Source organism: Xenopus laevis, chromosome 9_10L (assembly GCF_017654675.1).
Source record: "Xenopus laevis strain J_2021 chromosome 9_10L, Xenopus_laevis_v10.1, whole genome shotgun sequence".
Classification (NCBI taxonomy): Eukaryota; Metazoa; Chordata; class Amphibia; order Anura; family Pipidae; genus Xenopus; species Xenopus laevis.
The window spans coordinates 47913879-47928467 of NC_054387.1; the positions used below are offsets into that span (position 1 = coordinate 47913879).

Consider the following 14589-nt stretch of genomic DNA (forward strand, 5'->3'; position numbering starts at 1 on the left):
CCAGTTCCTTACTGTCGCTCATGTGGGTGCTCAGTGCTGAGCAGAGTGCAATGGGACTTACTGCACACAGGGGGGTATGAAAGGAAACTTATATACAGGGTAATGGGGCAATAACCTGCTCTGCTTCCTCATAAATGTAAATGTAGCGCAATTTCACACAGAAAATATAGGCAATTGGGATTATAGATCATGTTTAGTTACTGTAACTCGCAGCATCCCAATGACAACTTTTTAAAGTTTATAAACACCTTTTAGACATCTCAATTCTCAATAGCAGAGTCTGTGTCTGTGGGCAGGATTAAAACACTCTGATGGCAGCTTACAGGGTGAGGAAGTCTAACTGAAGAAGTGGGTGGTGCTATAACATTATTATGGCATCTTACAGAGGTAAGGGCAGGGAGTCTGTAACTTGAGAAGTTAGTCTAGAACAGTGATCCCCAACCAGTAGCTTGTGAGCAACATGTTGCTCTCCAACCCCTTGGATGTTGCTCAGTGGCCTCAAAGCAGGTGCTTATTTTTGAATTCCAGGCTTGGAGGCAAGTTTTGGTTGCATAAAAAACAGGCGCACTGCTAAACAGAGCTTCAATGCAGGTTGATGATCCACAAAGGGGCTACCAAATGGCCAATCACAGCACTTATTTGCCACCCCAAGAACATTTTTTCATGCTAGTGTTGCTCCCCATCTCCTTTTACTTCTGAATGTTGCTCATGGGTTCAGGTTGGGGTCGGGACCCCAGGTCTAGAACAACCTGCCCCTGTAGATGTAAGATGCCATCAAAGAGGCTTTTACTCAAGCCATGGGAGGGGTGAGAATTCCTTAAGTGGAGGTGCATTCAGGCAGTAGGTGGGACTAGAACACTCTTATGCAGTATAAAAAGATTCTAAGTTAAAAATAAAGAGGGGTTAGTTCGCAGGGTGGCATTTGAGGAGACAGTCGCAGCCCTTTGTATTCAGTTAGTGAAAGGTAACGGACAAGGCACAGGATATGAAAGTGGCAGCCAAATGTCTTTATTTCAAAATCTCTTCTGGCCTCCTGGATGCGACCAATTTCACATACAAAACAACCAGCCCACAGCCATTCTCCATTGTACAAAACAGAGTTCCCATTTCCCCCTGCTACCGCCTTTCCCTGGAAAAAAGAGAGGCACCCGTTGGGCAGCACCAAGCTTGTGCCAAACGCCAGCCTCACTATTCAATAATAAATTATATATAAACATTTAGCAAAAAGCTCAGGATCCAAATGATCTCTGCTGCGTGTGACATATACAAAATGAGGCCTTCATAACGCTGAAAGAGACCCAATTGCGCAGCAAAAGGGTCTGCATTTTCTTTTTAAAAAACAGTTTTTTTATGCCAAAAGTTGGCAGTAAAATTTAAATATTCTACTTTTTTTATACATCGTAACTACAGCCCTTTATTTCACGGCTCTGTGAGATGATTTGTATTCTGTAACAATCCCTTAGTATTGAGTTCCTGTATTAACTGAAATGTACCTTGGGTTCAGGGTCTCAATATGGATTATGATGGGGTGGGTAATCACGTTCATCTGTGTTAGAATTTAAGTTGAAAGGATTACTCATGTTAACATTTATTGCCCAAGCATTAACCCAATTATCTTCACTATGAGAATTAAAGGAGAAGTAAACCCCCACTACTGATTTTACAAAGGGCACAGTAGCCCAACCCTAGCTGCCATGTGAGGAGTATTCGGCCTTGCACTTATCTACCCAGCTGCCATTTAGATCACTTATGCCAATTATATGGAGACCAGTGCATGGATAATTTTATTGGCTGTTTTTAAAGGGATGCAATACTTTTCCGAAAAATTTGCAGACTAGGGTTGGGACACTAAGCCTTTCCATTTGAGAGTGTGCTAAAATTGTATGTTGGAACATACTTTGTACTAAAATTGTATGTTGGAACATACTTTGTGCTAATCACTGACCACAAGGCAGAGAAGGGGCACGGAGTAGAAAATGATGTAGTTCCACTCCCATTGAAACCAAGTGGTTATTTCTTTCAGAGGTCAACACTATAGAGGGGAACGTTATTAAAAGGGCTTATTTCTCCTTTAAGACAGGACTTTTATTCTTGTTGGAGTCAGTAGTTACCCACATTCCCTGGTCACATTAATTGCTCTTACTATTCTCTACAACTTTAAGTAATCTGAGAGCACTTTCCCTAAATGCCTACTTCTGGTGACAGAAACAGAGCCTGGAAAGCTTGTTAGATAGCCATTATAGTTAAGATAAGCAATAGCTGCTCTGTGTAATATATTATTGTTATATGTTTTTTTTCAAATGGATAAATTAAGTAGGAGGTAGAGACTAGTAAGGCCCTATTTTATTGGCCATAATGTTAATTCCTCTGTATTAGGTTATTAGCACCCACAGTATTGATATTATATAAAAGCACACTGTCCAACCTATGGCACTTTGGCTGTCGCTGGACTACAACGGCAACCTTTGGCTAGAGTTAGGTTCTGAAAGGCCACATGTTGGGCAACAATGATATGTGTAGTCACAATTCTGCCCTATGGCTATTATTCCAGCTGGTACTATAAACCCTGCTCCTAACTAAATCTACCACTCAGCACTGCCTATGTATGTGGCCTAGTGCCACCCCCACTATTTGGAAGTTCAGTTAAAGTGGGCTTACCCCATAAAGGGTAACTGAACAGGACCTAGGGTTGCCACCCGGCCGGTATTTTACCGGCCAAGCCGGTAAAACAGCTGTCGGGGGCCGGTATTACAAATTTACAAAAGCTGCAGGTAATTTGTAATACCATTTACAAAATCCCTTGCCCGCCGATGAAAACTTACATTTTCTTCGTCTTCTGGCGATGTGGCCCCGCCCCTAACAGGTACAGAGGTTTTATTTCTAACAGCAGAAAAAGGCAATGAATGAATAATGCTGATGGTATGTTAATATTACTGATATGTGTACATAGTTCTGTAACCTCTGAGCTCTGTGCATAATGTGGCTCAGTGTAGGCAGGTGGTACATTTATATTCTAGTGTTAAGATCAGAGATACTTTGTAAACATAGGTGCTAACTTACCCCTTTTGTAACTCGTTTCTGCAGAGGGGCATAGTGCAAAGGGGCTGGCTGAGGTGGAAGAAAGGCATTGAGTAGATGTACAATATATTCTTACTATCCTCTCCAGTGAAATATAGTCTCCCAGAGGTCCACATCAGCACAGAGGGTTCTCTCAAGGTCAGAGGTTAGTCCTGAGTGTCACAGTATAGGGAGACACCTTACAACAAATCTCATGTCTCCCACAAAAAAAGTTTTTTTCACTTGGTGGGTCATATATGTCCAGGCAGATGGAGAAAGACATTAAATCAGATCTCTACTGTATCTGCTGGTGCCCACAATGGCCCAACATGGTCTATCCTATTGGCAAGTCAGGCGCTGCTGATTTTTGTAGGATGTTTCTTCAATCCCTTGAGGGAAGTAAGAAGAGCTCAGTGAAGTACTTGATCTATATCATACTTCTCACAGAACTTGTTGGTGAAAGGTATGCAGGTAAGGTACTCAATCCAGGCCCAGTTAATAGGATAGACATAGAGCCAGATAACCAGAGAGGCAAAGAGTCCAAAGAAGACCAGCAGGGAAATGATGATCATAACACGCTTTCTATACTTATCCGCTGTGCCAAAGGTGATGTACGGGAGGAAAGAGAAGGAGAGGAGCAGCCCACTGAGAAAACCAAATATATGGGCAATGTTGTCTATCCAGGGGAGGAGTCCAAATAGGAACAGAAAGAGGACGATACCCACAAGCTTGAGGAAGGCCTTCCAAGGCTTGGCCAGGATCTGCCAGCTCTGAAACAGCTCTACGAACAAGCAAGCCAGGAGGCCAAACTGCGAACCTGCTGGTCCAACCTGGAAGAACAGAGGAAAGGGTCAGACAGGCATACAAACAAGGGTCTTTAAGGAATTGAGACATTTAAGTGGAACAAAAACTTCCTGAACTCCTTATCCTGATGACTTGGTGAAGGGACTTCTTATACACAAGCTTTAAATGTATGCATGGTGCTGCATTTTAATATGAGCTTACAGCAGAGATTCTTAACCTATAGCTCAGGGGCAATTATGGTAGGTCTGTAGGATCTACACTGAAACCTCGATTTTCTATCCCCTGATTTTAAGTTTTCCCTCGTTTTACATTGTTGTTTTGTGGTCCCACATATACAGGTATATTATGCATAATAGATTTCTCTGATTTTACATTTTCCTGGATATTACAAAAAAAATTTCAGGTCCCCTGAAATATTTTAAATGGGGGTTCTATTGCAATTCAATATAGTGACATTTCTTTCAACAACAGAAAACAGTGACTAATACAAGGTTTTACATTCGTTGTATACAGTTAAAAATGTCTGAATAACAAGGTGAGATTTCATATACTGTAGTGAAGCAAGTTTGAAGTTAAACTGGTCTTCAGAATGCTGAAACACTGCCCCAGTCCAAAATTCCAGCTGAAGTGAAAGTGTCTAAAAGAGCAATACAAAGCAAGCTGGAGAGATTATCACAGGCCTAGAGTTAATGCAGGCTGAACACAGAATAGCCTTCCCTATTTTGTAATTTAGCTAGAATTTATAGAACCAATGCCAGAGAGATGATAATTAACATAAATGGTGGACATAAACATGGCACAATTCCAGGAATTTTGTCACCTGGGTGATAAGCAGTTCTTCTGTCAGGTGAGAAAATGCTTAATCTATTTCCCTATTGATTTCAGTGGCAATTGACTGGGCTGCTGAGAGTAAACTTGAAGACAACTGCCTTTGAAATCAAAGGGTAGCAATTACAAATGTTTTTGCCCTCCAGTGCCATTATTATTCATCCAAGCAGCAAATACCAAATCGTTCTGTGTGCCAAAATGTCTGAAAAACCTTTTCTATAATAGGATTAATTAGCAAAGAGTGACTGAGAAAAGTAAGATTAGCAAGGCTACAGAAACAACTCAACAGGAGTAGTACAATTATGAAAACTGGAAATATCTAGTCTGATAGTATCGCTTTCAATGGAGACAGGGGGTAGCAATGGGTCCCAGTCAGATGATGACCTACAAACTTTAGCTGTAGCAGCTGGAGTACCACTGGGTTATAGATCAGTGTGTAACATTCACTTTTAACTATACAGAGATTGGAGGCTGTGCTATGGAGTGACCCCTGGGGCCAACCCTCAATTTCTTGTGGGGATTGAAACATTGAGATTAATAAAGAAGAGGTGGTGGAAGGATGAAGAGGGAAAGTGGAGGAGAAAGTGTGCTGACCCACTGAGAGTGACAGACAGGTCCCCTGAGGAAAAGGATGAGAGCTGGCTGTCTGATTGCAAGGATTAGTGGCAGGTGTTAGCAGCAGACAGATAATCTCAGGCTAATCGCGTGAAAGCAAGTAAGACGGTGCCATGAGACAGGGAGCCACGTGTGGTGTGAGAGAAATGGGGAGGGTTGCATGCCAGGGAGAAGAAAAAGGTGGGTACATGCTATGGAGAACAAACATAGTTTGTGTCACAATGTCAGGGAAACTGGGGGTGATAATGTACTCCTGTACTCCTGGGTGCTATAGAGAATACAAGTTGTAAGGTAATGCTGGAAGGATAAATATATAAGAAATTATATGGAAGGAGCGTTTGTGTCAGTAAAAAGGAGACAATCTGGTATCGTTAGTGCCACAGAGAAAACCATATGGGAGGAAATCTGGTTGGGAGAAAGGACAAATGGGTGGGCACTATACAAGGATGATTATATAGATATGGGATTGAATGTATTACGGTGAAGGGAAATAGGGGGTGACAGAGAAAGATAGGGTATTAGGGTGAAAGAAATATAGGTGCTATGTATTAGGGAAAATAGACACATGGTCTATATGCTACAGAGAAAGCATATGGACAGTATCTGCTACGTACATAGCGGGATTGTTGTGCTAAGGTGAAGGCATATAGGGATATGGGGAGATATACAGTGGTATGTGGCAGAGAGGTTCTGCATTTCATTAGTTAGGCAAAAGAAGGGGGACTATGTGCTAGGGGAAAACTCTCACGCTCTGCCTAGGGGAAAACACAAGAGTAAATGTATAAGTACTAGGCAGAAGACTGGGTGTCAGTTTGGGGCATGAGAATGTAGGTATAAGAGGGGGCACAAATGTAAACAATAACAGATGGGGGCTGATTGAAAGAAAAGTGAGAAAAAATATAAGGAGTGAGATTGGAAGAGGTAAAGGTGAATTATATGGGGGCTTTTATATCCATTAGTGCGTGACTAGATGGGAATAATATCAACACATGGTGAAGAAGGCAATAGGTGGGAAGATAATCTCAGAGAAGTAGGAACGAGGTGTGAGGGATCACAGGAATAGAGAAAATGGGAGGGTCACTGGCTCTGCAAATAATTTAGATAATGGCCTAGAGACAGATAAATCAATTAACAGAATGCTAAAACAGAAGGAGGGATCAGCTGGTAAAAGGGGTGCACTTGCTAAGAGAAGGAGAAAAGGTCAGGGTCTAAGAGCAGGTGAGATGCCAGTGCCAAGGGATAAAGAAGGGGACAGTGGCTATGAGACAGCAACATCTAAGGGTAAGAGGAATTATTGCTGACAGAAAAGGAAGGACGGGGCTAAGATAAGTGGGAGAAAAAGAGAGGGGCGGAACCAGTGGCAAAGAGTACAAAGAATAGCATAATGAGCAAGGGAGGGAGGCAGAAGGTAAAATAAGGACAAAGAGGCAAGTGGGATAAGGCAGAGTCTAATGAAAAGGAGGAAGCAATGGCCAAAGGAAGGGTCAGTCGCCATATGAGAGAAGGAGCAGGAATCAGGGGCAAAAAGAAACAAGAGGTGGCAGAAGTTAAAAGAAGTTAAAAGTAGAGAAGGGGAGGAGGCAGACGAAAAAAGGAAAAGGATGGTCCATAGGCCAAAAGAAGGTGAAGGAGGCAATAGGACAACTGCAAAAAGACAGAAACAGCATCCCTGGGGTGAGTGACAGGAAAGTGAAAGGAGGCTGACAAAAATGGCGCACAGTCTCTTGAGGAGAGGCATGAGAGACGGAAGGCTAAGATCCTATATTTTAAACAAATCACCTCTGCCCTATAAGGTAAAAATAATGCGCTGGCGAGGTTCCCTGTGATGCCACTCAGTATGTAGATGATGGATATTCGCAGCCAGCCCGCCAGCTTCTCCAGGTCACGCAGGACTGTCATTTGGAAGACCACCGACACACAGCAGTGAATAACCCTGAGAGATGAGCAGACGGGGGTCATTTCCTCACACAAAAGCCATAAAATAATATGCCAGAATTCCTCTCACAAGATTAAACCTACATTAATGAATCTGCATCCCAGTATACCCACTACACTATATACTTTAACCCCATCCCAGCATGAACTGCTCCACACCCAAGCAACTACAGCTTAACCTGCTGCTACTTCACCTGGGTTTAACCATATACAATCCATAACCAGCTCCCCAAGATACCAAAGTGACCTCCTTATCCTATTATAAAGGCACTTACCCAGCGTGAAGGAACAAGGACAGCCAAAGTCGGTAAAACTGATCAGGATATTCCGGATTTAAAAATGGCAGCAACCCGCAAACCTCATCCAGACAGTGAACCTGATGTAGAACCATAAGAGCATTAAAATAAGTAACCATAACTCGAGAAAGAGAGAGAAATCCGCCAAATCACTGACCTGCGAGCAAAGCGTGGCCTCCTCGTGGAAATAGCCGTGCATGAAAGTGCAGTATTCCCGTGTAGTTATCTCACAACTGTGACGGACAAAAGTATTAGCCAATTGATTCTGCTGTTCCCCTGCTCGGTCAGTAGGGCCCAAATTAGATTTCCCCCAGAATTATGGCTACCATTGCCCTAGTATTTCATATCCTTCCCTGCCTTGTCCTCTCTATGGTCCCTGATTGCATCCACCGCACCATTTCTTTTTTTAAACTGCCTCACCACACAACCCAACCCAAGTATGCACTAGTTCTCACCTGCCCTTAGTGCCAATACAACATGGCCGCCCTTTGATTTCACAGTCCATGTGCCTGATCCCTGTGTGATTGTTCATGGCTTGGTAAGTGCAAATCTAAAAAGAGGAAGGGACAACTCAGGAGCAATTGCTTCTTAAATGTGCCAGTATAGCAGAATCAATGTATCACTCACCGGCCACTTAGTGATGTCATCAGCCCACACATGAGGTTGTATAGAAGCAGGTTCTTCACAGGTTCTAGGAGAGATGGGAAAAACCACATAACAAATAATCATAGCGGGGTGCAAAAGACCTGCCCCTTACTGTAGCTTTATCCTCTAGTGAGACACAGTAAAGTGACTAAGACTGAAGGAAGTTTTAGTACATGGAGTTTGCTCATCCCATTGAATAGAGACTTTGTGACATGTTAAATATAGTGACATAGGGTGCCCTGTCCTTCACCAAACAGGCTCTTTATGATTCCATGAGCTGGGTCTCTCTTGTGCAGAAAGGGAAACCCCATTAGGAGGCCCCTTCACTGTGGTGAAGAATCTAAAAGGGGGAATTGTTTTTCAGAGCAGACCATTAACCCATACATACAAAACCAATGCATATAAGGGTCTGTCCCTTCCACTGACTGACACAGACAGAAAGGGAATTTGGGCCATACACTTTGCCAGTGCCATTTCAGACTGTTAAACACAGAAGGGAAATTAGGGATATGATGCTGGCAGCTCTTGCCACAGGGTAACACAGAGGTAAGTGAGCCTGGAGATTTTACTTCTTGCTCATGCAAAACAGGGTCCACAAAGAACTGGTTTAGGCTGTGGGAACACCAGTTGTATTCTTAAAAGAGAATCTCGGATTTCTGTCTTTCCCCCAGAATATTTTACTATAGCTGCCGTGTTGCTCTTTCCAACTGGCAGATTTGCCAAGTGCTTGAAAATAACTGGTATGCTGAGACCAGGTCTTTCTAATGATAACAGATAATGCCTAGAACATAGCAAGGGTTACTGAGGTATAAATAGAATCTGGTCTTTTCCAGAACTTCAGCTGGCCCATTGCCTTTGGAACAAAAGAAGGGTGCACGAGGCACGGATGGTGACCTTAGGGGAGGGCAGAACATCGGGTGACATACAGACAGCTTTAGTAAAGTACACTCTTAATCCCAGGCTGTGCTGTAACAGGCAAGCAGGTGAGCTGTGTGGGTGCCTTACCAAGATTCATATCATTAGAGGAACAGGAAATGCACAGATTATAAGCAGCTCTAGTACAAGTGCATTCTGGGTAACGAGCAATTGTGCATTGTGGGTAATATGACTACACATTCCAATTTACTATGGCTATAAGCAATTTCTCTTTCTGGCTAGGTCTAAAGTAAAAATGCATTGTGAGTACCCAGACCTCTAATCTGGAAACTCTGGCCACTACCATGGGGCTACTGTAAGCTGCCATAGACTGGTGTTTTATATTGGGCCTGTGGGAAGCTGGTTGAGCCTCTGGGTACTTGAACTGCCAAGAATCTTAGTCCAGACATGTTGAGTACTAAGGGTCACTGGGAGATCCTCTTTAAAGAGCACCATTTTTGACTCACCGTGGGTCCTGGCGACACACTGCACCTGAAGTCCTCTTCTTACCAGTAACTTCATCCAGCAAAGGGGCATCATGTTCTGGCCACTTGATGAACGTGGCTAGTGTTTCCTGGTGGCAAGCACAAGAGGTAAACGAGTGTTAGAAGATACAATCACCTTACTGGATTAAAATATGATACTTCAAATTATTCCAATTGCTTTAGACCTTCTTTTTAAGGAAGACAAGCACCAATCCAGAGTTTTAAGTAAACAACTATAATCACTGGGGGATGGCCAACAACCTGCCATCCAGTGACTGTACTTTGTCCTTTATAGCAAGCATGGGAAACCTAGGGCTGTTTTAACCTTTCGCCACTGGTGAGATGTTAGAAGCTGTGATTTTTATAAAATACAGAGGAGACAACTCTGCCATTATGGCTTTAATATAGGCTTGCGAAACCATTTACACTTTATCCACATTTTTTAATTTTATGGACAGTGCAGCTGTCATTTTAACTACTACCTAGGCTTAATGGAGAAGGAAAGTGCTTTTATGCTTGGGGGGTCCCAAAAGTTAGGCACCCCTAAGTGATTTGTATTTACTTACCTGACACTCCGGGCCAGTGCTCCTATCAACAGAAAACTACACTGGCCCTGGGTTCTTCCAGTGAGCACCACGGAACAATCCTGCGTCTTCCTTCAGCTCGTGGCAGTTGCATGCAAAGTAGAGTGAAAAGCCGAACTTCAGCGAAAAAGATGTCTATTTTGTTCTACTGCACATGCGTTTGTCTTCTTCGCTTTTCAAACTTCCCAGGGCAATCGCTCCATGGTGCCAATTGGAAGAACCCCAAGCAGGTACATTTTTCTGCTGATAGGAGCACCTGCCTGGAGTGTCGGGTGTTAAATACAACCACTTGGGGGTGCCTAACTTTTGGCACCCCCAAATATACATTACTTTCCTTCTCCTTTAATTGTTACCCTAGCAGGGAGTTTGAATTGAAGGTAGATAATAAAAAAATATAAACAATAACATTAAAGCCTCACAGTCAATCTGTTTTCTGGTTGATGGGTCAGTGACCCTGGCAACAAGAGTGCATTTATCGTTGAAGGCTGGAAAAGGCAGAATATGAATGATAATTTAAAAACAGTAAAAAATAAAAATGACTTGAGAAGTGCACAACTATTTGGCCAAAATCTGAATCCTGCTGAAAAAGGCAGAATCCCGAACCGAATCCCAAAAGAATGACAAACTTAAATTAGGGATGCACTGAATCCAGGATTTAAAGTAAACTTACCCCATGCACAGATTGGCTAACTAAAGAAATAATGTTTCTAGATGTGCACATAGTTTTATCACATGTATGTTATAAACTAGAGCCCTAAAAGAAGCACATATACAAGAATTCAGTAGTAGTATGCTGCTGGCAGTCAGTGTGAGATAAGTGCCATCTAGTGGTGTAACAGCCAGTCTCCTCTCACCGAACAGTCCTTCCTCTGTGTCTGTACACAGCCAGATTTATCGTTCTGAATGCAGCAGCCGGACTCCCGCTCTAGGCCATGTTCCTTTTCTATGAGGTTCTTTATCTGCTCATCGTACCTTATGCAAGGAGAAAATTTGGCTCCAAGGTGGATCAGAGCAATCTGTTGCAATGAGAAATAAAGATTATACAGGGATACACAGAATGTTGCAGAAACAGAGCCGGGCAATCAAGGGACTGTCATTATGAGTATTGGACAAGCAAAGTACTGGAAGAATTGTGTGAGTGCTGCAGAGCAGAAAAGTAAAGCAATAAAATACATGCCAGGAGGTAGAGAGAGCAGAGTGGTCCCACACAATGTTTCTAACTTGGACGCTTCATACTCACTGAGCTCGGCCCAATCCAAAAGTTCTCCTGTTGGATATATTTCACACTTTCATACACGCCTTTATTCCTGAGCACCTGCAGAACATAGCAGATAGAGATTAACAGAAGAGACCAAGGCAATATAACACTGCAGGAACTGGACAGGCATCAATAATATTGAGCAGTAATGCAAAATTCGAGATCACAGCATCCCACTGCACCTTTTCATATATAGAGCACTGGATGATAGGAACTTATACACACAAGAGCTACCTACCAGTTCACTGGTGGTGTGCTGGGCAAAGCCAATAGGTGCAATGCCGTACGTTGCAATAGCGAGGATGGTGATAAGGATGTGGACAAAGGTGATCCAATATGTAAAATAAGGCCTGTATAATGTGAGAAAAAAGAAGGATGTTTTAACACTGCCCTGCATATCACCTCCCACCTGATCTGCAGAAAACCAAGCTATTTACTCCCCCCCCCATGGCTGCATTCTCCCCTTGCCAAAATGTTCTGTCACCACCCTAGATTCTGCTCTGTCTATAACAGAAGGTTTGCCCATTTATACCTCATTTTTCTGCAGCTTATGCTTTATAGCTCTCCCACTACCCACTCACCTGTGGCTGTTGAAGTGCTCCAATTGACTCTGCACAGTGCTGCTGATGCTCCTCCTGTATGTTCGGTTTAACCAGTTCCCCACCACCCCAAGGCCATAGAGGCGTTTTTTGCGGTCAAATGCAAAGTGCTTTACTTGGGAGGCAATACGCTTACCCCTTCGAGCATCAGTGGTAAAAACCTGAACAGACTTCACAGGCTCTTTCCTAGGAGAATAGACAAAAACTGAGAATATTTTATAATCACTTCTTATTTTAATCAACAGTAAGAGAAAGAAGATACTGATCTCCCCTTATGATATCCATCCTATTTTATTTGTATATGGGGTGGATTTGACTGCAAGGCAACATTTAACTCACACTGCTTCTATAGCTGCCACAGGCATCAAGTCCGGAGTTGGTAAAGGAGGTCGAAAATAAGAGGCAGACATAGGGGGAGACTCAAACACGTCATCTGGCATTGAGAAGGTCTCATCGGGCATATCCACCTGATGAAATAGATCTCGTTAACTCTCAAAATGACTTGCAGTGAGTGCGCTGACAGTTTAGTAGTTAACCCCATTAATTTAAAGTCTTGGCCTGTGCCAAACAGAGGATTGCTTGCTTGCCTTACTAAAGAAGGAAGAGTCCAGAGTTTCTGCAGCATCTACCGTGTCCTCATCCATAAAGCTAGGGTAGATAAAGCTTCTCTTCTGGCCTCCCCGCCGGCTGTGAGGGGTATCCAAAATAGGACGGCCCTATTATTACAGAACAATGTCAAGTAGAAATTGTCAGCTCCAAAGAACAGTTTTAAAAGAAGCACCATAGAGACATAGACCACATATAACATATTAAATGATTACTAACACTTTTAAATCCTTCCCTCCACTATTGTTTTAGTATCTCCAGTGAGGAGGATTGTATGTGTTCAGCACAATACAAGCATATTAAGAAACGAAGGTTATAGTTAACTCACCTTAATCAGGGCCGCTGCTGCACGGAAACTCATGTGGGCTACACTCTCTCTCTTGCGTCGAGGGAAGCGGCTGTAACCTGAGCGCACGCTAGTGAAAGAAGCAAGTGATAGCATCCCTGGGGTCTGAGGGGGCAAGCCCACATGGGGGGTCCGTGGCCGGTCCACCTCATCAGGATGGCGAAATGGTCTACCCCTTGCCAAAGGGTCCACAATCTGAGGGAAAGACGCAGGGTTAATAAGAAGGGAAACCTCTGGCCTTGGCTTTCGGCACTGCAAAGGGTTCTGGGAGCAGAGTTTTAAAGAGCTATTCCTCATAACTGAAATTAAATTGACCTTTTTTGTATATTTAGTTTATGGACACTTCCTCGTGTCCTGTTGGTTAAAAGCAGCTATTCCAGCCCTTGGGTGGCAGGTTGGTAATTGGGTATAGCTATCCCCACCAATTGGTGGCAGGCTGGTGATGGGGTGCAGCTATTCCAATGAGTGGCAGGTTGGGTATCGAGTGTATTTATTCCCATCAGTGGGTGGCAGGCTGGTGAACAGGTGCCCCTAGCTGCACCTGGTGGGTGGTTGACCTGGCCGGGCATTTGGGCAATACCTAACCTTGGGAAGGCGATGTGTAGCTGGTGATTCAGTAGCCTGGAAAGATGGCGTCTCCTGGCTTGGAAGCTCAATATCTCTCTGATACTGGGGTTTGAGTTTCCCATAGCGGAGGCTGCAATGGTGGAGGCTCTTCCTCTGCCACTGTTGCCTTTTACCTTCCCAGTCATTGCTCACACCGAACCACTGTGCAGTTCCCCTGCGGGTGGGAAAAAGTAGGCTAAAGTACAGCAACATCCTTCATTATACTATGAAAATACGATACAGTAGAACCCCCATTTTACGTTTTTCAGGGGAACAGGAAAAAGTTTGCTAAAATCCGGGAAAATGTAAAATCAGGGAAATGTGTTAAAGTAACTTTTTCTTCAAGTACTGAAAGGATATAAGCACAGTAGTCCATTTTACTTTGAGACACAATATTTACTGTGTTAATAACAAAGGTTAAACATTGCAGCGTTAATGTTACACTATTGGGGCCATGCACAAAGCCTCAGTCACATACACATGCTAAAGCAATAAATGATTGATGCAGGACTTAGTGGAATTGACCATTTACAGGCAGAACCATGGCAAAATATAAATCTGTTATTATTTGTGAAATAAAAAGGTGTTTAAAATACTAACATTCATAAAAGCAAAAAAAAAGCAGTTTTTTGGAACATCTGGCCAAAATTTAGATTTCCGGGAAAACATAACTTAAAATAAGGGAAATTAACCCATTGAGATGTATTATAAACTGGTGGGACCACAATAAAAAATGTAAAATGTGGAAAAACTAAAATCAGGGATCTTAACATTGAGGTTTCACTGTATTTTATTCCAGTGTCCCTACAGAGACTATCTGGCAGTGGCATTGATCCAATCTATTGCCACATTTGACATTTTGACCGAGAAGCTGACATTTCTCTGATCACTAGCAAGAACTAGGGATGCACCGAATCCAGGATTCAGTTCGGGATTCGGCCTTTTTCAGCAGGATTCGGCCAAATCCTTCAGCCTGGCCGAACCGAATCATAATTTGCAAATTAGGGACA

The 14589-nt window shown here is 43.0% G+C and overlaps 1 protein-coding gene across 3 annotated transcripts in view; it reads right to left on the reverse strand.

Annotated features, from left to right (window-relative positions):
* Nucleotides 1-986: 986 nt before the first annotated feature.
* rhbdf2.L (rhomboid 5 homolog 2 L homeolog) overlaps nucleotides 987-14589 on the reverse strand; it is a 30260-nt gene continuing 16657 nt past the window's right edge. For 2 of the 3 annotated variants that reach the window (XM_041575829.1, XM_041575830.1), the window contains exons 4-19: nucleotides 13559-13754; nucleotides 12956-13168; nucleotides 12609-12737; nucleotides 12361-12488; nucleotides 12004-12207; nucleotides 11661-11772; nucleotides 11405-11479; nucleotides 11019-11180; nucleotides 10584-10649; nucleotides 9563-9669; nucleotides 8163-8226; nucleotides 7991-8085; nucleotides 7693-7768; nucleotides 7515-7615; nucleotides 7084-7237; nucleotides 987-3887 (exon numbers count right to left, since the gene is read on the reverse strand). In XM_041575829.1, coding sequence (XP_041431763.1) covers nucleotides 3468-3887; nucleotides 7084-7237; nucleotides 7515-7615; nucleotides 7693-7768; nucleotides 7991-8085; nucleotides 8163-8226; nucleotides 9563-9669; nucleotides 10584-10649; nucleotides 11019-11180; nucleotides 11405-11479; nucleotides 11661-11772; nucleotides 12004-12207; nucleotides 12361-12488; nucleotides 12609-12737; nucleotides 12956-13168; nucleotides 13559-13754 — 2302 coding nt within the window. In that variant the 3' untranslated portion in view covers nucleotides 987-3467. The remainder of the gene's footprint in view (nucleotides 3888-7083; nucleotides 7238-7514; nucleotides 7616-7692; nucleotides 7769-7990; nucleotides 8086-8162; nucleotides 8227-9562; nucleotides 9670-10583; nucleotides 10650-11018; nucleotides 11181-11404; nucleotides 11480-11660; nucleotides 11773-12003; nucleotides 12208-12360; nucleotides 12489-12608; nucleotides 12738-12955; nucleotides 13169-13558; nucleotides 13755-14589) is intronic. The other variant, XM_018235359.2, reaches the window with a different exon arrangement.